Here is a 26,737-nt window from a genome sequence, read left to right as displayed (position 1 = left end):
TCCAAGTAACGTGGGTCCATCCTAAGGAACCCCTTAGACGCAAGAGGCTCAGCAGCAGAGGCCAGGCCCCCCATGACCCTGCTCCCCCTGACACCCACCCAGCAAAGCTGCCAAGCACACACTCAGCTTTAAGCAGCAGTACATCAGCAGTCATGGACTTAAAAGTTAAGCAAGCCCTTAAAAGTGTTCTGGTCATCTAACAAGCCCTTGCTGCTCTTATAAAGAGTCAAGGCCATACAAAAGGCTGACTAAGGTCCTTCATCAACTTCAGACTCTGGTCAGAGGTTTTTTCCTTCTGAATTATGGTGGTGACGCGTTTCTCTAATTACAACCTGCTAAAATTGAGGACTGTGCAGCCGGCTGGGCTGTCCTATGGCACCAGCACTGAGCACACACTGACTTCACTGAGCAGTCAATGGCATCACCTTGACCCCAGCCTACTGGAACAAGGGTGTGCTCCTCAGTTCTCACACACCACAAGCACTCAGCCCAACTCAGGTTAGCTCACCAAAAACCACTTCAGCATCGCCCATGTGATGGCCTGTGGTCATTTATGGCTTCCAAGAACAGGTTCCTCATCTCCCCTAACCAAGCAAGCTGCCCAGCATCAAGATGCTCTTCTCACAGGGCCCTTAAGAGCTTCCCAATAGAAAAAAAAATAATGGTGCCAATGTCCCAAGCCGGCTATAACAATCCAACCTGTGCCATGCACGGTGGGTCAGTGCCATGCTACAGCCAGACCCGCTGCCATAGGGAACCAATCCCGAGCACCGAGGCATTTCCACACCTTTCAGCTGCATCACCTGCACGAACACGGATGGTTTCCAAAGGGAGGCACACAAACACTTGTGGAAAAGAGCATCAAGGGCTTTCCCGGGCTCCCGCCATCATTCCCACCGCCCGGCAGGCGCGGACGAGACCCTGGCACCGGCACCCGCTATCAAGTCGATAAGGAGCCACTCGATAAAGCTCTGCTCCTACTACCCCCTGCCCAGAGCAGCTCTGCACCGCTCGGAAAACAACCACGGCCGCAGGAAAGGAGCTGGGAAAACTCTGCCCCTCTGTCAAACACACGCAGGGCTCTCCAAACGCTCATCTACACCAACCGGAGCAAAAAAAAAGCTGCTTCCAGCCTCAAGCGAGATTCGGGAGAAGCACGCCCAGCATGGAAGTTTCTTCGAGAGAAGCTATGCAAAACAAGGCAGGAGCTCGGATTGCAAAACAAGTAATAGTAATCAATAATCATCAATCCGAGGTTTTGCCAAGAAAGGGACAGTCAGCAGGACGCTGCTGTAAAGCACTGCCCAAGGAACGCGTGTGCTCCGAGTCCCGGCTCTTCCACGCTAGTTCGGGGCATTCCCCGCGGCCACTCCGGCCCCGTTCCGAGCGGCAGCAGCCAGGCTGGCGCCGGCAGGATGCGAACGGCCCGTTATGGCCCCTCCTGCACCTCAACAGTAGAGGAACCTCCGCGGGAAGGGGAAGAAAAGGGGCTTTTTAAGCAGAACTAGGGAGGGGGAGAATGCCATCCCGGAGCCAGGAGCACCCCCAGGGTTCAAGTAAGGCGAGGAAGGGGCAGATGCCCCAAATCATGGGGGAAGAAAGGTCCCCGATTCCGGTCCCTCCTCACCTGGCCCACAGAGGCGGCTGAAGTGGTAAGGGTTGCAGCAGACGGTGGGTCCGTCGGCAACGCCGAAGCTCTGGCACTCGCAGAGGGGTTTCAGCTCGGCGGGGTGCTGCAGGTCGGGCCATCGGAAGAGTTTCCCCAGAAGGAGGTGGGGGGGAGCCGCCTGGCCCCCCAGGCGCAGCTCCGTGCGGGCCACCAGCACGCAGCCGCTGGGCATGCCCCCGCGGGACTCCACCGCCTCCAGCAGGCTGTCCAGCGAGCGCTCCTTCAGCCGCTTCAGCAGCGAGTAGGTGACGGCCTTCAGCTCCTGCTCCAGCAGCACCAGCCGCGACCGCGCCTCCCGGCCCCGCCGCTCCGGAGAGCCGCCGTCGGCCGCGCCGTCGGGGCTGGGGGGGCCGCCGGCCGTGTCTGTGTCCGGGGACTGGGGGCCGCCCGGCTCCCGCTCCTTGAAGAGGCAGCAGGTCACGGTCCGACCGTCGCTCTCCGGCGCCCGCCGCGGGCTCGCCCCGCCGGCGCCGTCCCGCCGCGGTGGGGAGCGGAGTCGGGCCCCGCGCCGCTCCGCCATGGGGTCCCCGCGGGGCGCCGCCTCGCCCCGCCGCTCCTCCGCCTCCCGCAGCAGGCTGCGCGCTACCGCGCGGATCTCCGACGAAGGGTTTTTCTCCGGGATTTTACAGCTACCGGTGGCTCCGAGGTCGTGGCCGCTCCTGGCGCTCCCATCTCCGCCGTCCCTGTCCGGAATGACGCGGCTCCTCCAAAGTCGCCGCACCAGCCCTGAGCGTTTGGACCTGAACATACGACACGCGGGCGGCCGGGGGTCGCGTCGCTCTCCGCCGCTTCCCCCCCCCCCCCTCCGCGGGGCTCCTCGCTCCGCCGCCGGCTCTATCTCATCTCAGACCCGCCGCCCTCGCAGCCTGCCCGCACCTCTCGGCGCCGCCGTTTCCCCGCGGCCCTTCCCAGCGAATCGCCGACGGCCCGCGGCGGGGGCCGCACCATGGGGGAAGGCGCCGGGGGAGGGAGCGCAGCGCGGGCATAGACGGTGCCGCGGGGGTTGCGCCGATGCCCGCGGGCGGTGCGGGGCCGCTCCCGTGGCGGCGCTGGGGCTCGGGCGCGCCGCGCCGTGCCCTACATCGGCTGCCAACGCGGGGACGGGGCCGGGGGGGAGCCCGGGGCAGCGCTCGGCTGCGCCCCGCGGCTGCTCCACCGTACAAGGTGGGAGCTGGGAGAAGATGGGTGGAAGCGGCGCCGGCTCCGCGCTCGGAGCTGCCGGTTCCGTTCGCCAAAAATCGTTCAAAAACCAGAAAAAATATTAAAAAAAAAGGTAAAAAGCGATCAAAAGCAGCAAAAGGGCGAGACCCGCGCGCGGCCGCTGCCCGCGCACACGCGGTGTCCGTCTGTCCGCTCCCGGTCCAGCTCCGCTCCCGCCGGGTCCCTGCGCACGGCTCCCGCCGGCGCGCCCGCTCGCGCCCGCCCCCCCGCCCTCCGCTGGCTTTTGTGTGGCTGACGGGGGGGGGGGTAGGGGGGTGAAAGAGGGGGGGGGGAAGAGGGAGGGAGGAGGTTACGCGCGCGCGCGCGCGCGGGGCCCCTTCTCGAGCGGCGGCGCGATTGGCTGCCGCCCATCATGTGCCAGTCTAGACACTTTGGCGGCTCCGCGCGGCACCGGGCGTTGCGCAAACACCGCATCGGGTTTCCGAGCTCTTAAAGGGACACGAGCCCCGCTGCACGAACACACACACACACACACAACCCAAAACCAACCGCCCTCCCCGCACCGAGGAGCCTTCTCTTTCTCCCTCCCTTCTTCCCTCCCTCCCATCAGCGGGAACCGGGGATGGCAGGAGGAGCAAGTGGGGGGGCTGTGTCCCGCCGCGGCCCCCCGCCCCGAGAAAGTAGGTCACGGCGGCGCGGCGGCAGCGCAGGGGTTAAAGCCGCTTTCCCCCCCCCCCCCTTTCTCCCCCCCGCCGGAGCCGCCGCGGCGGGACACACCCCCGCGATGTATCAACTTGTCCGCCGTGGCAAAAGTTCAGGCCCGGCGGGCACCCATTGGCCCGCCGCAGCGTGACGCCATGGCAGCGCCACAGCCTATTGGTCCGGACGCCGCGCCGGCACCGCCCATCACCTCAGCGCCTCCCGGCGCGGCGTGCCCGTGAATGAAAGACATTCCGCGGGCCGCGCCGCGCAGGGTCCTTGTGCCCGCCCTGTGCCCCGGCCGCGGCCTCGGGGGATGGCGGGGGGGCAGGATGGACGGGTGGCGGCAGCGGCGGGGCAAGGCCGCCAGCAGCGGGAGGGTGGAAGCGGGGGCCCCGGGGGTAGGGCAGGGCCGTCGGGGAGGCACGGCGCCGTGTCTCGCCCCACGCGGCCGGGTGGGAACGGTGGTGGCGCAGACGGAGGAAAGAGAGTGCCCCGGTGGGAGGTGCAGGTGGGGATGGGACACCCCCCCCTTAATTAAAAACTGAATTAAATACCTTAAAAAGGCGATTTTTCTTGCGGGGTTCAGGCGAGGAGGTCCTACGGGCACAGCAGCATTTGGCCGTGGCAGGCACACGCTCCGGAGGAACCGGCCGCCGGGCTCGATCCTGTGGGGTCGGGGGGGACATTGCCCTCGCCCGTGGGAAGCAGCGTGGTGTGGATCAATGGGAACCTGGAATAGCAAGTGATGAAGCTTTGTCTGAGGGCTCAGCCCGGGAACCCATGGGGGAATGTCAATGATGAGTGAAAATGAATCTCAGCAATTATTTCCCTGCAGTTGATCAGCAGGGAAAAGCCACCCCAAAAATAAACCAATAAAAGTATTTCAACCAAGAAACTGCGGTCAAACCTGGATGTTCATCGTTTTCCTCATAGTATCTTTGCATAGCTCTTGCCATAACCAAAGGCTGATGTCCACATTTCCCGAGACCTGCAGGAAAACACCCAAGAACATCATTTAAACACAGTTGGTTAAGTTAGTACAGTTTTGTTTTTTACAGCCAACTTGACATAAGGGATTCCAAAATACCCCATTTAAAACCCATATGTGGCACCCAGTGGTGTTTGCACCAACATAAAGATAACACATCCATAGGTCTTTGACTTCAGAATTACTTCTGCCCTTACTGGCCAAAGCTCTTTTTCCCCTGCCCTTTCTGCAGTAAAACCGGGTGATGTTATTTGGGCACTGGCTCACTTTGGGTGGAAACTATGTCCACGATGGCCCCCCTGCTCTCACTGACGTGCAGAGCAGCTACAGTTTGCACCTACATCACCATTATCACCATTTAGAGCTATTTACAAAAGTCAACCAATGTCTCACTGTGTTAGGAAAATCCTAATAGCTTCTTTTTGCATTAGGGAATGAACACAAGTTAAGTTAAAAGTCATGGAAGGGCTGAAAACAAAGATTCAGCCTCAGATATGGAAGCAGGAATTGGGATTTCCTGGATCTTGGACCTAGGCAGGATCCCTGCCCATCCCTAGGGTGCTCCAGAGAGGTTCCAAAGCTTGTTTAATATCCACATTGATCAATATGCCCTGCATGACGCCAGGATTTACCTCCTTAAATGCAGCTGATGCTTTTCTTTCCAATATCATATTTACAGACTGCCATCCAAATTACAGTATGTCACAAATGTGCAATTACCCACATTTAAATATATATAAATCTTAAATATAGCACTGTTTAAACTAAGGATAGGTTATTATTTCAACGTCTTACTGCTTATCCAACACTAATCATAGTGCGTGTAGCATGGCATGAAGAACAATGGAGCTTTCACGGAATGCCGACCGTCTCTGCGGGCACAGGTATGTGATGGAGAAGCCCTGATTTCCCCCTCCAGTGCCACCCATTCCAGCTCCTGCAACAAGAGCACATTGTTCCTTGCACTAACGTGGGCAAGAAAAACAAAACACTCAATTGTACTTGTCATAATGCACATATAATTTATAGTAATGTTGGTTATTAAAGGATTTCTAGTAATTAACAGCAATGCGCTCTTTCACTGCCTCTTTTTTCCCCCACCTCTTTTTCTTTGCTTGTCGTAATAACAAACATTCCTGGGAGATGCTCTGGAACACATCCTATAGGACTTGGCACAAAAGCTAGGGAGAAGCTTTTGAAAGCCTGCCAGGCTTATCTGACATGGATCTCCCAGGTACTGTATAAAGCCAAACCCTCTTGGGTCTGTGAGAATGGTGGGTGGCCGAAAGGGCATCAGCACCAGTCTCATCCCAGAGCCAATCTATGGCTGGGGCTGCCACTGTGTCCATGCCAGCGGGGTCAGAGGCATCAGCAGGCACTGGGTTTTCAGTAAGGAAAACTAATCTTATAATAATTTTCAGCTTTATTTTATCTCTAGTATTTTATACATTTCCGGTCAAAGAGAAGGATGCAGAGGTTAAAACCCAAGGTAAATAATTGCCATTTAAATAATGCTTTAATGGCTTGATTTGTATATTATTTAAATGCTTTGAAAATGGGGTTGAGATGGGGACCCCACTGTGGGGCAGTGAGGGCTGGGGACACACTGCTCCCCCATGTCACAGCCTGGGGACAGGGACATGGAGTGTATGAGCCCCGCCAGAGAAACCACCACGGAACTGCTGCGCCAGAGCGAGGGGCTCTGCCAAGAACTAAACCGCCTCATAAAATCAGGCTGGTTTTGCTGGAAGCTGATTTTGAAAGGAACCAGAGAAAAAAGGTTTTGACAACATCAGAATGTCCCATTTCCTTTGTTTTAATGACATGGCCGTGATTTTCCAGTTCAAACCGACTTTTCATTTTACCCTTGCAAATGTTATATTCTGTGTGGTAACACACTGTGATAGGACCTTGGACTGTCTTCAAAATGGAAAGAGCTAAAATCAGAACAAGGCATTCTGATAAATCCAAAGTTGTTAAAAAAAGAGATGTTTGAAGAATTTTCCTTCATGGGGAATTTCACAACCGCTGGGCTCCGTGCTCCCAGAGCTTGGCACCACGAAACCCTTGATGCAGAGGATGTGATCCACCCCACCACCTCAGTGTGTGCCTCCATCCCGGGTGGGCTGCAGCTACAGCAAAGCCCATCCCAGCTCCTCAGGGCTCCAGCTGTAGCCATCCTTTGCCACCACTCCTGGGACATGTGTCAGGGGAACACACCATGGGTTGTTTCACTTCACCGTACACTGGGTTAAGACCTGGGATTTGCTACCTCCATGTGTTTTCCAGTTGGCAATAAATGCAGTTTGTAGATGGCTCCGAGATAGCCTGAGGTCAGTGGTTTGCACAGACTGTTCTGAGTTGTGTGCGTGCTCCCATGCGGCTTTTGCCTGCATTCCAATGGGGAGCAGAGCAGCCCCACATCTCCTGGTCTCCTGGGACACCTCTATATGACCTTCCTCCCTGCCAGGAGATGCCCACATCAATGCATTTATATCCCAGCACAGCGATCCAGAGGGCTTTGCACTGGCAAAGTTTGCATTGGCACCTTTCCTCCAAGTGGGATGTAAGTTTTGCCATCCAGTGATCCCAGCCAAATCCCCACTGGATCTGGTGGCACTGCGGCGCGTGCTGCATTTGCTGCCCAGGTCCAGCCTGTCCCACAGGGCTTGGGGGGTGAACTGGGGCCATGGCAGCCAAATTGCTCAGGGCCAAGTCGAAATCAAATATCTTCCAACATTTATCAGAATCACAAAGGGGATGAGTCAAAAAAGGGACAAAATCCAATGGAAATTCACCAAAACCTGCATTTCACTGCACCTGAAATTAATGTTAATGGGTTAATGGAAACTCCACAAGGCAAAAGCTCCGGAGTTTCCAGGCTTTTCAAGGCCCTTCCCACCAGTATCTGCTGTGGGTGGGGACAAGCTGACTCACAGTTTCCAGGGCTGTAGTAACATTTCAACACTCTGGCGCTCCAGCCTTGGGGACTGATGGCAAAGAGCACGTTCCCAGCAGAATGGTTGGGAAGGATTTTTGACAATGTGTTTTCTTGGGTCAGAAAATGGCCATTTGGTAAAGCCAAAACTTTTTTTGTTTTTTTTTTGGTAGCAAATGACTTCCACAAAGTGCTGCTTGGAAAGGTTGCTTGGGCCCAAGCCTGGATTTCCAGTCAAACCCAAGGAGGTAAAATCATCTCCCAACAGGTCCTCACTAGTGGGTGATGGCACCCATCCATAGTGGTCCCTGCTGTAGGAGAGGCCCCTTGCTTGGAGCAGGGACATGGACTCTTGCATCCCAGGAGAAGACTCAGCTCTATGGGTGGTTGCAGCCTCATTTCTCTCCTGGATGAAGTTTTATAAATAATTGTTATTTGGGGAGAAAAAGCCCAGATGAGATGGAGATGAGATGGAGATGGACGCTGGAGATGAGAGCACCCATCTGAGATATGGGGTCTTGGGTTCAATTCCCTGGCTTGGGTCAGGACGAACAGGGATTGAATCACAAGTCAGGCCAGTCCACAAGTACAGGACTATCTCCTGTATTATTCCCCAGCTGAGCACACTAGATTAGACCAACAACTGCTGAGAGCTGCTGCTGGCTCAGGAGGTTGGTATCAGTGAAGGAACACCAGCCACTGGTTTCAATGGGTTTGCCAGTCCTGTGCCCAGTAGCTACGAGTTGGCTTTGTTGGCTGGATGCTCAGTGAAACAGAGCTGATTGATAGTTGCAGTCAGGTCCCTGCTGCTGGCATCCAGGAGAGGATGAATGGCACATGGGGACAGGAGCACCCTTTGAGGAGGTTCCCCTGCTGTCACACCTCAAAAGTGCTCCAACCCTGTGCTTCTGTCCAGGATGACCAAGGGCAGAAGTTCCTTAACTGCTGCACACACTCAATGAGTGCTGTAGAGAAGATGGAGGAGGTTAGGTCAGTGCTCCCCGGGAGATAGGTTTCTGAGGACTTCTTGGGGTTGGAAAGCAAAGCTGTGGTTCCTCAAAGCAGCAGAATCTTGTGACCCTACCTCTGCTTTACAGATTCATTTGACAGCTGCAGGATGTGGATCTCCTGACCATCAGTGTGGCACAGGAGTGACAGCCAGGCATCATTACTCCTCTGGGCTCTGGAACGAACCTGCTGATGCAGGGAAGGTCTACCTGCCACCAGACCTTTCAGTGTCTTTCCCAGTGCCATTGACTGTGATTTTTTATGTCATTTTGAACTAATGATCAGATAAAATGAGGCATGTGGATGGACAGGATGAAGACATTGACTCCTGAGCCTTAATCTAGTGCTTTATCCAGGAGGACATCCTACCTTGTAGCCCGTTATGATCCAATGTGAGCACAGTGGTTGGCTCCCAGGGTTCTCACAAGCATGTACTGGTGCAAAATGAAGTGGATGGGGAGGAGAAGTCACATTCATCCAGTCCAAGGATGGTTCAGCCTCTGAGACTCTGCAGGAGAGAGATGTATATGCTCAGTCCAGCCATCCATCTGCATGAGAGAAGAGGGGATTCTAGGCCCACAACAGCTCATAGCATCTACCTCAGCCTCATTCTTTCCTTCCCCAGTTGCAGGCAGCACAGCAGGGCTTTGCCATTAAACTCCTCCTGCCCTGGTCTTGCTATAGGAGTCAAGCAATATCACATAGACCAGATGCTGTGTTCACATAGGAAGGGAATTCCAGCCGCCTGCATCCACCAGAGGATACATCTCAAACCCACACCACCCATAACAAACACACGGGAGTTTGTCCTTTTTATCAGCATTTATTCAGCAGCCTGTGGAGACAGTCTGCTTTTCTGGAGCCTTTTCCAGGCAGATAACACCCAGTTATGAAACTGCCCTTTACTGTTTTTTGGGTTGGCTTTGGTGAATTGTCATTTTGGAGCTGGAAAGGGTCTATCCGAGGAAGGAAACCAGTGCGGTGCCGTGTGCTGCCACTGGGCTGGTGTAGCAACAAACTGTGTGTAATATGCCAAGCCCAGAGTCTTTAAAACTAAATCCATCTCCCCTTATCCATATTTACCCATATGATTTGCAAACGCAAACCTGGAAGTTCCCTGGGAGGGCAGGATTAAGAAAAGGATTACTCTATTTGGAGCTGGTCCAGAGAGCTGAGGGAGTCTACACCTATGTCCAAAATGGATTTTAATTGAGGCTTGTGGTGCCCAGTGGTGCTGTCCTAGAAGCAGGAGCTAAAAACATGGTAGGGCTGGATAAGAAGGAAGCATCGGTTGACGAAGCCATCAAAGAAGAGCTGAGAAAGGTCAGATATAAATGGCAACCTGTCCGTTTATGCAATAGTTTGCTCTTCTATTTATGATGGTATTTTCTGGGAAGAGCTGGTCAGAGCCAACTAGGGCAGGCTTGTAAAAAGATAATTTTTCTCCCTTAGAAAACACAAAGGCAGACAGACGGGGCTGCTGCCTTTCCTCCTTTCCCAAGATCTGCTGCCCTGGGCAATTTGTTCTGTTGCAGCAGCTTTTGCTGAAGTGACTGGCGTCTGGTGCGCCTCAGAGCAGACGCCAGTCACTCCAGTAAAGAGCTGCTTACCACATCTTTGGTAAATATTTTCTGCAGTGGTGCAGCAGTGTCTTAAAGAGCAGCTCTGTTATTCCATAGGCATCTCCAATAATAATGCAGAGAGAAGCAGCCACAAAACATTAGCAAAAGCTGCTGCCACTGACCAAAACTTTAGAGAAGCAGGAACAGAAGTGGGAAGAGAATAGAAACAGTGACTGAGTCATTGGCTGGAGAGGCTGAAAGCAGCAAGGAAGAGAGGAAAAAAAAGGCAGGCTTCAAAAGCTGGTCCCAGGACACCAGCTTCCCCAAACTGCTTGCAACCTCAAAATGGGGATATGAAAATCATTATGGGAGAAAGAGAATATTGTCTTCTCTGGTTTGAGCCCGGACTGAAGGTAGCCAGAGGCAATCACTGCTAAAGTACCAAAACGACTCTTTTTGCGTTGAAACTGCATTTTGAGTATCTCTGCTGGCAGCTGGCTGCAGGATCTCCAGGGCTTGCTCATGCAGAAGAATGTGAAAATAGAAAGCAGGATTAGGGAGGAAAGGAGCTGACCCTAAAGTCATTGGCACTGCTGGGTGTTACTGAGGGCAAATCATCCTTAAATAGGATGCAGAAGTACACAGTTTGACCCAGCAGTAGCACAGTTGCTTCTTAGACACCCAGCACATGGAGCAGGCTTTGCTGAGAAAGGAGATGGTGGCTGGAAGCCAGTCAGGTCTCCATGGGATGTTCCCCATCCCATTGCCACACCATGCAATGAGAAAACCTCTCTCTGAGCAGGCACCCTGCAGGGTCGGTCCTGCTGTACCTTAAATTGTGCTGAGAAGACATCTCTGTCCAGGAAACCGTTGGCTCCAGCATCTCAGAGATGAACAGAAGCAGCAGCTTCTTCCCTAAGGCAGCCTGGGTGCCAGCAGGATGTCTCCCTGCTGGGCAGCCATCCCAGCCACCAGCACATGGACACAGACCTGTGGATGAAACACTGAGTCAGGCAGCCCTGGAGGTGCAGGTCTCCCCTGCAGACCCCCTGACATCCTTTTGGAGCCACCACCCGGGTTTTCCATAGTTCAGCACTAAACCTTCTCACTGCTATTTTGGTGCCAGGCGTCTCTAGCAGCCAAGCCCTCAGAGGGTGTAACTGGCGTAGCCCTGATCACTTTCCCTGGATAGGTCCCAGCCAAAATCTGACCTCTTATTTACCTTCTTACACAGATGATTACCTGGGACCATGCCCGACTCCACAGCCTGACCCCACACGCTGGCTCTTACCCACTCTACCCAAAGTCCAGCCTATGCTACAACTGACCTGGCACAGGGATGCAAAACCGTCCTGATGTCTGGATACAGCAGAAGGCTCCCCATGGCCCGTCAGGCTATCCAGGCATAATGTGAGATGAGAGCACTGACTGGAGCAGATACCTGGTAACAAATGAAATTTTACATGAAGTGAGTGTTTTTTACCTCTCAGCCTCTTTTTATTTGGCTACTGAGTAAATGATGGTTAATGCACGATCACCAGCTGTGGATGAACCGAGACCAAAAAGGCAAAAGGGTGATGCCTTTAACCTGCCAGAGAGGAGACTGAGATGAGCTCTTAGGCAGAAGCTCTTCCCTGTGAGGGTGCTGAGGCGCTGGCACAGGGTGCCCAGAGAAGCTGTGGCTGCCTGTTGTGGTTTAAGCCCAGGCCGTAAATTAGAACCACGCAGTCTACTTCTCCCCCACCCCCTTTCTTCCTCCTGCTCCTGGAGGGACGGGGAGGAGAATTGAAAGAATGCAACTCCCATGGCTTGAGATAAGAAGAGTTTAATAACTAAGGTATAACACAAACCACTACTGCTACCACCGATAATAATAATGGTAAGGGAAATAACAAGGGAAGAGAATACAACACCTCACCACCTGCCTACTGATAACTCGCCCCCACCCAGCAGTGCTCTAGCCCTTCCGGGTAACTCTCAGTTACATCCTGGGCATGACGTGCTGTGGTATGGAATACCTCTTTGGCTAGTTTGGGTCAGGTGTCCTGTCTCTGCTTCCTCCTGGCTTCTCCTCCTCCCTGGCAGAGCATGAGACTCACAAAGTCCTTGATCAGAGTAAACATTCTGACCAGCAACTGAAAACATCGGCTTTATCAGTATTATCCCCAGGCCGAAAGTCAAAACCACAGCGCTGCACCAGCTGCTAAGAAGGAGAAAAACTGACTGCTACTGCTAAACCAGGACACTGCCCCATCCCTGGCAGTGTTCAAGGCCAGGTTGGACACAGGGGCTTGGAGCAAGCTGCTCTAGTGGAAGGGGTCCCTGCCCGTGGCAGAGGGTTAAGACTGTATGAGATTTAAGGTCCCTTCCAATCCAAACCATTCCATGATTCTATCAAATTGTGTTGCATTAAAAAGAATAACCCCCAAGTTAGGACATCATTTTTGTCTCAGCTGATGGAACTGCCAACACCTCTCAAAGCCACCTCTGACTGAGGGCTGCAGCCTGCTCCTGCTTCCACATCCCCTTGCTGTGGCACTGGTCACCATTTGTACCAATGACCCACGGGCTCACCAGTGCCTTGTACTGAGGACCAGCACGCTGCCAGTACAGTCCCCATACTCTCAATGCAAATGTTCAACACGCAGGATGAACGAATGACTTCAACCATCCCAACACAAGTTATTAATCTCGCCATTAGCCAAACAACAAACGTTTCTCCCCAAGTCATAAAGCAGGGGTGGCATTTTTATTAGCTGAGGTTTCCTCCTTCCTTTTTTTTTTTTCCTTCCTTTTTTATGGCCTTATCCACAAATGCTGAGAGCCAGAGGGAATTATTTGTTACTTACATTAAAGCAAGAAACCATCAGACCACAGCTCCACAACCACTCCCCATATCATTATTTTCTTCTTTTGGATTTATATGAACCTCATTATTAAACCTTAGCTAATGCAGACATCCTAACAATGCACCGAGTGCTAATAACTGTAAGGAGCATTATTAATTATTGTCATTACAGCATTGCAAATAGATTTTGATTATAATAAAGAGAATACTTTCCTACTTTTCCAACCAAAAAAATCCACAAATGTAGCTTATTAACAGCAATTCTATCCTTATTGGTAAAACTATTGTTAGCTTTCAAAGGCAGCTTGTCTGGGCCCTACAAAAACCATATCACGCTGGGATGGCGTGGCATGTTCTCAGACTCTGGTGTCACTTAGCTGGGGTTGGGGCTGGAGGGAGCTCAGCAAAACGTGTTAGTGGGGATTCAGGGGAGGAATTCAGGCCTTGAAGCATGACAGCACCCAGTGCTGGTGGCCTTTAGGAGACCTAGAAATACATATATATATCCACCTTAGAGCTTACACCCCCCTTATATCCCTCCTAAAGCTGATAGCAGCGGATGCTGGCTTGGGGGAACAGGATCATCTGTCCCATAGGTGTTTCTGTGCAGTAGGTTGGAAGCAGTTATAAGCTCACCTATGTCGAGTTATAGAGCTGACGATATACAATATAAGTCCAAGATCCTGTGACAGGCTCTCTCATCATTAACCCTTGCTTATAGCATGCAGTAGAATTACTCATGCTGAACCCAGACACAGAAGGGCCATGTAAACACACAGCCACACTTTTAATTAAAGATGTGCTGAGATAAAAAGCTTCAGAAAACAATTTTCAACAATTAAAAATAATATTAGAGGTGTTTGTCTGCCCCATCTGCATGTGTCCTGAGCAGCTGGGGAGGCTCGATGGACTTTTGCCATCACAGGACTGTTTGCAGTGATTGCTCTCTGCTCTGCCATCAGGCTGAATGCGCATCCAGACTCTTTGCTCCAAAGAGTTAAGATTTCACTTGTCAGGCTGTTTTTGTTTCTATTCACATGTCAGTGCCTGTCATTTATTTAGTCAATGGGACATGTCCAAGGGATGGAGACAGACTGGGTTAGTCATTCTGACCGTGGGTCGCCAGTCACTGCAAACTGCCTGAGGTCATTTCCAAAAGCGCCACTAACAATGAGAGGGAAGCTAGGCCCGGGAGACCTGCAGGAAACGGCGGGGAGATTAAAGACAGAGATAGTCCTTTGCAAAAGTACACTGGAGGAATGTTCCCTATGTTCTGTCAACAGAGTTTCTTCCTCGCTCAAGACTGTCTATTTTAAGTCTGAGCTCGCACCAAAAATGGAAATCCTTGCTCAATGGCTATCAGTGAATCTTGGGATTCTGGGGCTGCAGCAGTGCTACGGCTGAGGAAATGAACCCTCCAGCTTGGCCTCTGCTGCTGGAGCAGCTCTCTTCTGGGTTTGCTCCTTTGCCTGGTTAAACCTGGCTGGAGCCCACAGTACCAAACTGTGCTGCCTGTGAGCATCCAGCATCGTCCCACAGGTGTACCACTGGCACTGTGCCTGGCTCCAGGAATGGCACCTCAGCCCATGCAGGGCAGCAGTAAGCAGAGGAGGATGGCAAGGGCCACAGTTCAGGATCAGTCCACACTTTCAGGACATTCTCCTGCTTTAAGGAAGGGAATGGAAAAGAAGCATTGAAACACAACCATAAATATTTGCTGCTGCATCTTGGGCTGAAATCAAGCCCCGTGACTGCAGATTTGGGGGGAACGGGAAATTCCTCTGGCAGCCATCTGGGCGTCAATACAAGGCTGAAATACAAGAGCAGTTTTAGGTGCAGAGATGCACATTTTGCTTTTTAAGCAAAATAGTACAGGCTACTCTTATTAACACACAAGGTACCTCTGGGTGTTTTGGAAAACATTAACAACAACCACATGATTGGTGTAAAACACTGATTTTCCATCCAGACTCTATTGTTTTCAGATAAATACATTCCATCAAGCTTTTTTTTTCGTATCTGAACTTTCTGCATGTGGCTTTTCTGTGTCTCAGACTGATAGGAATGGGGGATTAACAACCTCCTTCTCACGGTGGCCCAGGAGGAGCCACCGGAGCCCAGTGGCTCAGAAACTATTGACAGGGACTAAGCCAGCCCTTTGGTTTGGGTGCAATCACCAGTGACATGGGACAGGGGTTAAAGGTAAGGAAGGGACAGGAAAAGGAGCTGCACAGTGGATTTGAGCTGCTTTGCAGAGCTAAGGAAAAGCAGCAAATGCATTTCTTTCTTAGAATACAAACATCCATCATGGACACAGACGAGAGTATCCAAATTCCTCAGTGTTGTATTTATGAAGCCATTCAGAGACATGATACAGGCCAGTTCCTGAAGATTTTTCCATGTGTTGTTAAAGATTCGAATTACAGAGCAATTTTCAGGCTTTGAAGACATTGGTCTTGGTATTGCAGAGCCTGGAGGCTGCTCCAGGCAGGGTCTGTCTGCACTGCAGACGGGAGATAACGCAGAGCCACCACCAGCACTGAGCAAGCTCAGGAGTCAGGAGCAGGCCAGGAATGACGGCACGGAGGCACTGGGGGGAATTTGCTCTGCTTGCAGATAAGGGAAGCATCCTGCTTTAAGCACAGGGTAAACAACTTTTAATACACAAGGGAATTATCTGGAGAAGCCCACAGGAGGAAGCGTATCTGGTGGGAGGCTTTGCAGGCACATCTGTGCTGCATGGCACAGCACTGTGCAGGGATGGTCGCCCAGCCCCGGCACCCAGGTGGATTTGGGTATCCAAATCCATGCTCACGGGTGCTCACCAGGGCCAGGTGAGGCTCCACCAACTTGCAAAAGGGAATTGAGATAGTTGGGTTTATCTCTATGAGGAGACTGGGGCTCCTGATCTGTTGGTGGCCTCATGGTTGCCCATGTAGAACTTGGGTCACCCAAGTGAGAAATCACCAAACAGTTGGGTGAAATTGGAAAGACTTAAAACCTCTTTTTCAGCACAAAGTTGACAATACCAATCACTTTTCCCCACTAATTTCAAGGCAAGGTTGGATGGGGCTTGGAGCAACCTGGTCTAGTGGAAGGTGTCCCTGCCCATGGCATGGGGTTGGAACTGGATGAGCTTTAAGATCCCTTTGAACTCAAGGCATCCTAGGGTTCTTTGATAATTACACAGAATAACCTACCTAGTTAAATTTGGGTGTGTTTTCATTGATAAGGCCATGAAAACACTCAAGGCTGGAGAAGACAAGTTTCATCTCAGAGTGATAGCATTCGGGAGAAGTAACGTGATCACAGCCGCTCCCTGGTGCTCCCCATGAAGCTGCAGGGTCCATCTCACTGCAGAACCACAGTCTGAACCCTCGATGAGCATCAGTCCTGCATGGCATTCCAGGGAATGCGGGCACAAGTTCAGCCCTTTGCCTTATCACAGAGAGGTGGATGGAGGGAGCAGGAAGAGCTAATCTCAAGTTCAGAGCCTGATTTACGGCTGAGGCCTCAGGCAAAGCACTTACTGGCTTTGTGGTTTCGTTTCCTCATCCTTAGAATCTCTTTCACGGGTGATGTGTGAGGGGGAATTAACATTCAAACGTTGTTTTTAATAAATATTTAAAGATTCATCTTGTGTTTTATGACTACTTCTGAATGATCTTCCTGCCCTTGTGTAAGGGGCTTTCCCTGCCAGCTCTTTAATCTGAGCTCGTCTCGCTGGAGTGGGTGCAATGGCTGTGCTGCAGGTTTGTGCTTTCATTGAGTAACAATTAAGCTGCCTCAGTTCAACATAAAGTTCTGTGAAGTTCAACATAAAGTTCATGTGAAGAAAGTTCTCTGCTGCCAGTTCCGCACTGCACTATGCTGGACGCCAGCAGGACACATCAAACCAAAGAGTTCCTCTGCATCAAATAAACCAAAGCAGCACCCAGCACACGCTGATGAGCTGTGAGCAAGCTCCAAGTGACCCCCAGCACTCCCAAATTCTTTATTTATGTGTGAAGCATCAGTAAAAAACTCTGTTTTCACCAGCCCAGCATGATTTGGAAGTGAAAGTGTGGGTTTGAAGCTACCCTGTGCTGAGGCCAGTGGAAATTCAGCATGGGTTTGACCTGAGGACTACACACGCTTCAGTCGCTGCCTGTTTATTGTTAAACTCATTAAAAACATCAGGGTTTTTGCATCTTAAAAGTCTTTTCTAACTTCATAAAATATGTGAATCCTTAAAAAAGAATCTGTGTGCAACTGTATAAATAATGACTAACAAGCAGGAATTCTGTGGTGTTCAAAGGGAGCAAAAGAAGTTGTCGAGCCTGTGGTATAATGAGTTCATTTGCCTTGCAGCCTACCTGGTGCCCAGCACCAGCTCGCCCTGGTGATGGGTCATGTGCTCCTCCACCCAGGTGAGTGATTTTCAGTTAAAGATTCAAAATTAGCTGTCTGAGACGTGCCCCAGCCTCAGGGTGGTCACTTCCTCATGAGATGGATGCTGGATTCCTATGAGAAGAAAATTCAGTGCCTTTCAGAATGAAGCACTTTGACACTTTGTGTTGAAATCATCGCCATTTCTAAGTGACATTTTGGTCTGTTTGTAAAATGCTGCGGAGTTTTGAGAGCAAACCCAACTGTGCCTTCAACCAAACCAACATTCTTGTTCAAATCCTCGTTTCCCAGAAAAGTTGTCAGCCATTTGTTGTATTCTGAGCTAGAACAAACCTTTTCCCCAAACCTTCGCGCCTGCCAATAATCCTTTTTTATCCCAGATTTAATGTTGTTATAAAACTTCCTTACTGGAACTGCTGGAACTTGACGTTGTCATTAAGTGGATACCTTGCACTGTCACTAAAATTCATGCCATTTTGTAATCCTGTAACTCCCCAAACCCATCTCAGGCTTCAGTGCCCCTCTCGCAGGGATGTTTACAGCTTATTCTTCCTCTGTACGCAAAATTAACCCGAGAGCTAAAACTGATGGAAGGCACATTGCTGTCTGTCATAAGGGGTATATGTTGAAATATGGAGTGAAAAAAGCCAGTAGTGCTCAAACCACTGCAGAATCCCAGTGGAACGAGGCATGGGAAGGATATTTTATATTTAGCCAGAGGAGGGGAAAGGCAGAAGCCGGATGATGCTGGGGTTTTTGTGATGATGAACATTTCCAGGGAGAGCTCCCTGCCATGGGAAGAGTTCCACACTTGAGTTTTCTAATGAGCAACTCTCTGCAGTGTTTCACAACACCAGCTTGCTTACCATGGAGAGCTGGAGCAAAGCTGCTTTCTCTCTCCAGGTCCTTTTCAGCCCACACAGCTTTATTAGCCCCATGCCTGGGAGTGTTCAAGGCCAGGTTGGACAGGGCTTGGAGCAACCTGGTCTAATGGAAGGTGTCCCTGCCTGTGGCGGGGGCTGGAACTGAATGAGCTTTAAGGTCCCTTCCAACCCAAATCATTCCATGATTCCATGATTAGCTGGGATGGGAAGAAGACTTGGAAGGCATAATCAGAAAACCATATCATCAGTTGCAAATAGACACATCATCATCCTTCTCAATCAAAGGAGTGAACTAGCTCCCAAATTGAGGAGCCACACAATCCCTCAGGCTTAAGGAACACTTAAAAGCTGCACTTTTTGTGGATCATCCAGCATACACCTCATGAGCAGTGATGGGAATTCATGGATCCTGCTGCTTTCTGAGGGGACAAGCACTTGGATCCCATCGAGTAACAGATTGTGCTGCTGCCTCTGAAGTTCCCCCGTTTGATTCTCTTGCTGAATGCTTAAGCCAGTGACTTGGCCAGGAGCAGGCTCGCTCTCAACAGAGGCAGTCACATTTCATTCCTGAATGCTCTCTCTATGTCCCTCCTGCAGCAGAGTGTCTCTGTGCTGGACCACATCACACTCCTGCAATGGCTGCTCTGTCCTGGGGCTCCTCTGCTGCACGAGAGAAGGTGGAACAATGCCACTTTCTGAGAGTCCCTCAGAACGGAGGAGCTGGGCATTGTTTGCTTTTCCTGTTTTGTTTTGCATGGAATAACTCCCCTCCATGGAGCCACTTCGGCTCCAGAAACAGACTATTAATAAACTGAACTGCTTTGGAGAGTCCAAGACAAATGCTGGCCTTAGAGGGGGAAAAAAGTCTACCACTGCATAGAGCCTTTTCATCCCTGAGAGCCTTCCAAAGCACATGTAGTGATTATCCACCACTGAAACGCCACCACCTCTACAGTGGCACAGAAGAGCTGTTTAACACCACAGCCTAGTCTGCCATGGTTGAATGGAAGCCCTTATGCACAGCAGATGCTTTCTCCAGGTTGGATGCTGTTTGGTGGCTTTTATCAGTTCACTTTTGGTCTACACAGAAATGGTCATCTCAAAGGGGGTAAGTGACTTCCAGTGAGCTGGAAGTCAGGAGCCTCAGCAGGAGGTTGAGAGAGTCCTTTGGTATCAACATTTTCTCTGCTGGCCTCATCACATTCTGCAGGACATAAGCTTTAGGTTTTAAAGAGAAAACCAGTTCAGTTTGGGAGTCTAAGGTCCAATTCAAGCAACCAACATGGATGAAAGCAGAGTTGTACCCTGGGCTGCCCATTCACCTTTAAATCTTACTTCAGGCACAGGATCAGACTCTGAGAGCCACCTCTGATATGACCAAGGATGTCCATGGTCATCCCAAATGCATCCCATACAATATTAATAGACATCTTGGTGAAACAAGAAACGGCACGAGCCAAGTGCTCAACTCCAAGCGCTCAAACCATGAAACAGCAGCTGCCCCCTCCCAAGATAGAGCTGAGCCTAAAAATGAGCAGTTTTTAAAACAACACATCTTTCACTCAAAATCCCCAAATAATGACCGGGTTCGCTTTCTTCTAGCACCTCCACCACCAAGAAAGTATGACAGCTTCACTTCGCTATCATAACTGCCTTTCCTTAGCATTAACACCTGCCTCTCCTCCCCCAGCTGACACTGTGGTAGGTCATCTCTGTTCTCTTCTCTATTAAATGAAACCATGGTTTGCCCACGGACCAAGGCTGGTACCTGCACCATGATAAGTGCATAAGATAAGAACATATTGTTCATGTACTTCAGCGGATGGAGTGGGAAAGTGTCGCCCGTGCTCACCGCAGAGCAAGGCAAAGCTTTGCCTCTTCCACCAGCTTCATGTGACTGATCTGTAGGAACTTGCTTTGGCACCATCAGATTACTTGCTGTTAACATCATTTATCCTGTTGAAGTTTCTTCCCAGTGAGCAATGAAACATGCCTAATCCAGGCAGATTAAAGAGAAACACGTTTCATCATCTCTCCCTCGGCTTCAACCACTCCATGAGAAGGAAAAAGGCATTTGGGTTTATGAATTGCTCATAGCTCCAGCAGGCTGAAGCAACAGTCGGTGGCCCGGATAGAGACACAGACTGACACATTTCAGACCTATGGGGATGTTTAGCTGTGAAAACGATTTGCACGGTGCTTTTCCTCAAACTGCTGCGGATGCTTTGTACCCTGGAACAGCACCAGACTTGAGTGGCTGCTGCTGCTTCCAGCACGTGATTTCCATGTGGGGGTCAGCAGGCCCACCACTGCAGCTCCAGCCTCCTTCCAAGCCTTGCCCCAGGCTCAATTTGGGAGACTGGGAGATGATACGTTACATGGCCTTTTCCAGCATATATCACTTCCCATGTTTTAACCTGGTCCCTAAACAAAAGCTGATGTATTTGTTCTCAGTGGATTGTGCCTATGGGACATGTTCCCCACAACCAGGGCAGGGTATAAAGCCACGGGTCAGTCACCATCTATCTAATTTAGCAGCAGTGTGGCAGGCTCAGCTGTACCACACATTAGGGGCTCTGTGAACATTGCCTCGGAGTGCTGCTGCTGGGCAAAGACCAAACTACCAGCTCAGACACCAAAGCATCCACTGGAAGGATGGAAATAGTGTGTCAGAAAGAGCTTGAATTGGAGCCTGCACTTTCTTTGTTACCAGATCTTGGAGCAGGGGCTCTCATGTGCCTGCCTGTGGCACTGCCGGTTTTGGAGCTCCAGGAGGACCCTGCCAGGACCATAGTCTCTGCAGTGAAGTCCCTGCTTTTCTGAGACATGGCTGGCCACAATGAAGCAAGAACAGAGAGCAAAGACTGACTGCACTCTCAGATGCAAAACAGAGACAGTGCTGCTCTGCCATGGTGTGGAGCAAACTCATTTAGAACCAAACCAAGCTTTTCACTTGCCACCAAAATAAGCATATTATGGAATTGCTATCCTCCCCAAACCACAGGGCTCTTTTAATGACCTTCCATTTAAGCATTAAGGAGTGAAATGTCTAATCCTGTTGAGTGTGTAAGAATGTGACTCATTCCTTTAACGCTGTGAACTGCCTCCTTTTTGGCAGCGGTTCCGTATGGCAACCAGTGCAGCATTGAAAATGGCAGGATTTGAGTCTGCTACATGAAAATGATAAATAAATTCTAACTGCAGGTGATACCTCATATAACATGTGTGTGTGCAATAATATTATCCTAGTTGCCAAGCAACTAACAGTGAAAGAAAGAGATAAAACCTCTTGAATATGGGTATGCACTTCATTCGCTTCATAAAGGAAGCCACTGGCTCATGCTGGGTTTAGCAGATCTTGCCCAATGGTTAGCACCAAGATCTGCTCTGGCTGAACACAAAGAAAAAGGTGATGAATTATTTGCAGTAAATCAGGGCTGGATTCAAAACCCACAGAAATCCCTGGAAGTCCTGCCACTGGCATCTCTGAGCTTTCCACCAGGTTGGAACAGGCAACGGGATGGCAGAAAATGGAACACTGTGACCATCTCCCACACGGATGGGTTCTGCTGCTGCAAATGGTGATGGTCTTGAAGTCAGCTCCTTCAATTCTTCCTATGAGATAAGCAACAAACAAGCAGAAACAACCTATGGCTGCGCACCTACGTATGTGTTCAGCTGCATCCATTGCTCATGTAACCACTTGTTTGTACACATCTATGCATGTTGCAAGATGCTACGTGGGCAATTAAAGGGGTGAGCTAGCCCCTAATGGGTTTTTATCAGCAGAACCCAAAACACTGAGCCCTCTCCTGCAGTTCTGTAAGTAAGAGAGATGCTGCCTTAGTCTTCCAATGAGGATAATTGCATTATCAGTGAGAGCTCTCAAGATCTCCCAGGAGATGTTCTGGAGTTAGCAGGATCAGGTCCTAAGCATGCATGATTCACTGAAATAAACAGTGGTCTGCGTGTTTAAACTTGGCTTTCAAATTTACTCCCAGAAATGAATGGCCCACACTCCACAGCATCAGCATCAGACAGGAGGATGTCCACAACACAGAGGTGGTTGTAACGTCCGATGAGACAGCTTTCTCTGATAAGGATGTGTTGTCCTGTTTCATTCAGGTGTGAAAATGAAGAGCTGAAATTCTGAAGTTGCTTCTAAAACCTGGCCTAACGCATGCAGAAATACAGGCTCCCAGCAGGCACGCAAGGATCCTAGAATCCCAGGTTGGAAGGGACCTCAAAGATCATCTGGTCCAACCTTTCTAGGCAAAGCACGACCTAGACTTCATGTCCCAGCACCGTGTCCAGCCAGATCTTAAAAATGTCCAATGCTGGGGAGTCCACCACTTCCCTGAGGAGATTATTGCAGCGGCTGGTAATTCTCATAGTGAAACTTTCCTCTTGTGTCCACTCAGAATCTCCCCAGGAGTAACCTGTGCCCATCACCCCTTGTCTGCTCCATGTGAAGCGCATTTTCATTTCTTCTTCCCTTCTGGCCACTCTTTTGGCTCCTCTCCTCTAGCTGGAGGAGATGATGCCCCACACCTGACAGCCATGCATTGCATGTTATAGGTAGTGCCACCCATCAGTCCCCACAGATGATGCTCTTTTCTATTTCGTATTAAGCAATGCACTGCACCTGAGTTGTATGTTTTAAGGAACGGCTCAAATGGATCTCCAGTTTCACAGAGCTGGTTCAATTTGCAAGCTAAAAGAAATGAGAAACAAACTTAATGTGAAATCTCACAGTTATCGCGCTGCAGGATCACTGGTGTACGGTTACTCCATGGAAAATGCAATAAAAACAAGCACCAGGGTTTTAAAGAGAGGCAGAGGAGGAAAAGCACATAGCAAGAGAAGAACAAAAGGAGCACCACATAATGCAGTGCAGTGAGATGAAGTGTGCTATATACCGAGTGTAATGCTTGCTGTAAATGCCACTCCTCTTTTTTCCTTCTGTTTGCAGATCAGTTCAGTTAAACTGAGCTTCCTACCTACTACGTGTAACCTATGACTACATGATGGCCTGAACTTCCAGTGAGAGGCTGTGCTGCACCAGGACCTCCAGCAGAACAAGGCACCCACTCACAGCCTTGCCCCAGGTGCCTGCAGCACAGAGCTGCCAGTAAGGGCCTGACTCCTGGATTTCAGGATTTAAGGTTAAGGATTTTCAGTAGGAGGCTCTTCTGTGCCGACAGTTATGAATCTTCGAGGCTCTGCAGACATTTGTATCAGTCCTGGCCATCACTCAATTGCTTGCAAACAATGACTAACACGAGCCCACACATAGCTCTGCTCAAGCACACCACCGCTCACCATCCCTCGCGAGCTGCCCAGCTGTATCACACCACGTTAGGCCATGGGGATGGTTACCTTCTGGTCGAGAGATGATTTGTACCAAAGAGTACAAGCACAAGCACATGCTTGCTTTAAACCTAAATAACTCATATTCTAGCCCCAGGACTGGCTGCAAGCTTGGCACGCACAGGGCCAGCATGGAAATACACTCTGCCATGGAAACACCGTTCAGGGCATCCAAGCTGCAGAGACCAGAGAAAACTTGGGTCAATGTACACATGCTCTGGTCATGCGTCTGATGGCAGCTCCGACAGTGTGCATGAGTCACAGGGAAACGAGTAGAGGAAAGTTCCCTCCTGTTTTAATGAATGAATAAGCTCTCGGATTTTTCTAGGGTGTGGAAAAAGATAAGGCTTAAGGAGGAAATGCAATCGTCTGTGTAGCTTTCAGGTCTACCTAGTGCTTCCAGCACATTCCTAGAAGCAGCTGGCATTAGATCATGTAACATACAGGTGTCTTCAGATCATTTTCTGGACTGCCTAACTGGAACTAGTATACCTGAGATCCTAACTGCAACACATATCATTGTGGAGGGTTTACAGGTTTTATGAAGGTCTTCATGTGCTGTCTAAGTCCTAACGGCCACACGGAAAAGCCTTCAGAAGGATTCTTCACTGGAGCTGGCTGCATGCAGTGAAGTGAATGGTGGCAGAGACTTTGCTGTGCCTACCTAGATCGCTGGAAGTCTGCAGAGACACCAGGAGCATCTACGTCCACTTGCTCCATGCCCCAAGTGAAGGGCAGAGACTGCACAACAGCTTTGTGGACCAAACCCTACCACTACTACACAAAGTCTCAGGGAAGCAAGAAACTGCTCCACCCCAACCATACACTGATACTCAGAGGTCAGAGAACAAACTGGAGAAACATTCAGCCTGGAGGCTCCACCACATAGGAGCTGAGGCCATCTTCACTCTGCCCTACAGAGGCCTTTCAGGGTTCAGACCAGTAGTGACTGGAGGCTGCCTACCTGCAGGGTAAAGCCAACACCAGTCTGTTGACGGGGACCAACCCTGGGGAGCAACCAGATGGAGCCTTAGCGGGTCCTTTACCTTTTATTTCTCCTTCTGCCTCTAGCACGAGCACAGGGTTTGAGGTGAGTTATTGCTGCAGCTGAGGAATGAGGGGCATCCCAGAGCCTGCAGCACCGGCACCATCCAAGGGGAGATGTCTTCTGCTGGTATTGTATCTAGTCTTCTTCAAGAGAAGGTTAAAGCCTGGGCAGACAACAGTGAGGTGTGTGTGACTGTGACAGGATCTCTTACACTGAACTTTCGGACTCTTTACAGTATGAAACTACATATTATCCCTTCACTGGCTCCACAAGATGTCTGTGAAAGATGCAGCCAGGAATACTCAAGTTCACCCACTGGGGAAACATTGTGTTACGTGAAGATTGCAGCTTTCTCCCCTTATCTGAGAGGCAGTTGATGAAGGGCCTGGCGTCAGTCTGGCAACTCTGACGGCTCCCAGTTAGCACCAGCAAGAGCTGCCTATCAGCAGAAAGCTGGGGCAGATAGCAGACGGGACTATCTAATCACATACCTTTTGCATTAGTGCTGCCATATATTCCTTCCATTTACAATCAGGAGACTGGACCGCACTGAATTTTCACAGGAATGAACTGTCAACAACCCCATCCTTCCCAAGGCCTAAAAATGGGAGCTTTATCACAGAGGCCAGTAGACTTCTTTTCTTAGACTTCCAGGCAGTGGCCGGAGCAGACTTGGAGCCCCCACGAGCGAGACATTAAGGAGACCTTTTTGAGATAACGACAGTTCACTTGGCTTTCTCAAGAATGCCTTATGGCTGTTCCTTTTCAAAGCCGAAGTAAGGAAACTAGCTCAATTAGGGCATATCAAGAAACTTTGTGTCTCCTGGTTTGTTTACCTTTTATCAGTGCTCTTAATATGCTTTCCTGCTTTTCCAAGAGGAGAAGGAGGGCCTTGCTTTGTAAGATCACACTAGGAAAATCAAGTAAGAGGCAGTTTTTTAAAGTAACAAACCAGAGCTAACAACAGGACAGAAAAGAGCTGCTACCAGCTTTCTGCTAGCTTGATGTTTCACTGCTTCTCCGTGTGTTGGTTTGGCTGCGTGATTACATTTCATTTCCATTTTACAGAAGTATATAGTTTTGTTTAACACACATTGCCAACCTATAATCACTCGGATTGTGTTTAAATACCTGTGTAACCATTAGCTCTTTCTTGAGCCAAATGCCCATTAGGACTTGTCCTAAATAAAAAGCCCAGTAAAACATCTTCCATAAGGATGGCATCTCAAAGCCAAGCTCTGACTCCACAGCAGACTCAAGTTCATCAGCTCTTGGAGCCTATATTACGCCATTAATTGCAGGCATAATTAATGGTCGCCAAATCTCAAAAAAATACAAAATTAGATTTCACTTGAGACAAGCAGATGCATTTGGGATGTCTGGATAAGGCCAAATCCTGCCCGCTTCTGAAGCCTTGAAGTCTGGTCACAGACGGAGAATCAGATTTGCAGCCTTCACATGACTCAGCTCTCCAAGCTGGAATGAGAAGCTCAAACCCCCCTGACTGGAGATCTGGACACACAATTGCTTTCAGTGCTTCTGAAAAGAGAAGTTCCTTTGGAGGTTGGTTGGCTCATCCTACATGTGTATATAAAGGCTTTTGTCCCCCCTGCACCCATCTCCCTTTGAATATGAGCTAGAAACCAGTGTCCTGCACTGCCACCTGATTTCGCAGTTCCTTTTGTGGTGAGAAGGGGAAATAATAACAGAAAAAGAAGACAAATCCTCCACCAGATTTTATATTACAGTGACTTAGTTCTCACCTGCTGCATCCTAGCACCACACTGAGTTGTTCCAATGTCTGATCTCTGCTCACATCAATGGGATTTGAAACTTGCTTTACTGTTTCATCTTTGGGACAGCTTAGGAGAGGGGAATACAAAGCCTGGCCAGGGAAGTCCAGCTTTCATCTGGCTTGATCTGTAACCCAGGGAGTTGGGCTATTAAACATCCAGTCTCACCCTGTCCCTCCAGAAAACTAATTTTACTCATTTCCCACTGGGAGATAAAATGCAGGTCTGCTCCCATTCCAGGGCCCTTTGGCTGGGACACAAATAGCTTTGGAAACACTCTTATCTAGGCTCAAATATCCCTTCAGAAAATACATCAGCCTGAAAAGGGCTGTCTTGGTACCGCTGAACCTCTTCATGAGCAAAATGAGAGCTCAGTG

At 50.2% G+C, this 26,737-nt stretch overlaps 1 protein-coding gene across 1 annotated transcript in view; it reads right to left on the bottom strand.

Annotated features, from left to right (window-relative positions):
* The window catches only part of SMAD6 (SMAD family member 6), a gene marked incomplete at its 3' end in the record, with an annotated part of 39,517 nt that extends 36,988 nt beyond the window's left edge, over positions 1-2,529 (bottom strand). Inside the window, exon 1 of the mRNA XM_080626673.1 lies at positions 1,628-2,529. Coding sequence (XP_080482799.1) covers positions 1,628-2,417 — 790 coding nt within the window. The 5' untranslated portion in view covers positions 2,418-2,529. The remainder of the gene's footprint in view (positions 1-1,627) is intronic.
* Between the last annotated feature and the right edge of the window lie 24,208 nt (positions 2,530-26,737).

This window comes from Psittacula echo, assembly GCF_963264785.1.
Source record: "Psittacula echo genome assembly, chromosome: 10".
NCBI lineage: Eukaryota > Metazoa > Chordata > Aves > Psittaciformes > Psittacidae > Psittacula > Psittacula echo.
Note: the sequence above shows the minus strand (reverse complement) of the source record. Positions and strands in the feature narration are given on the sequence as shown.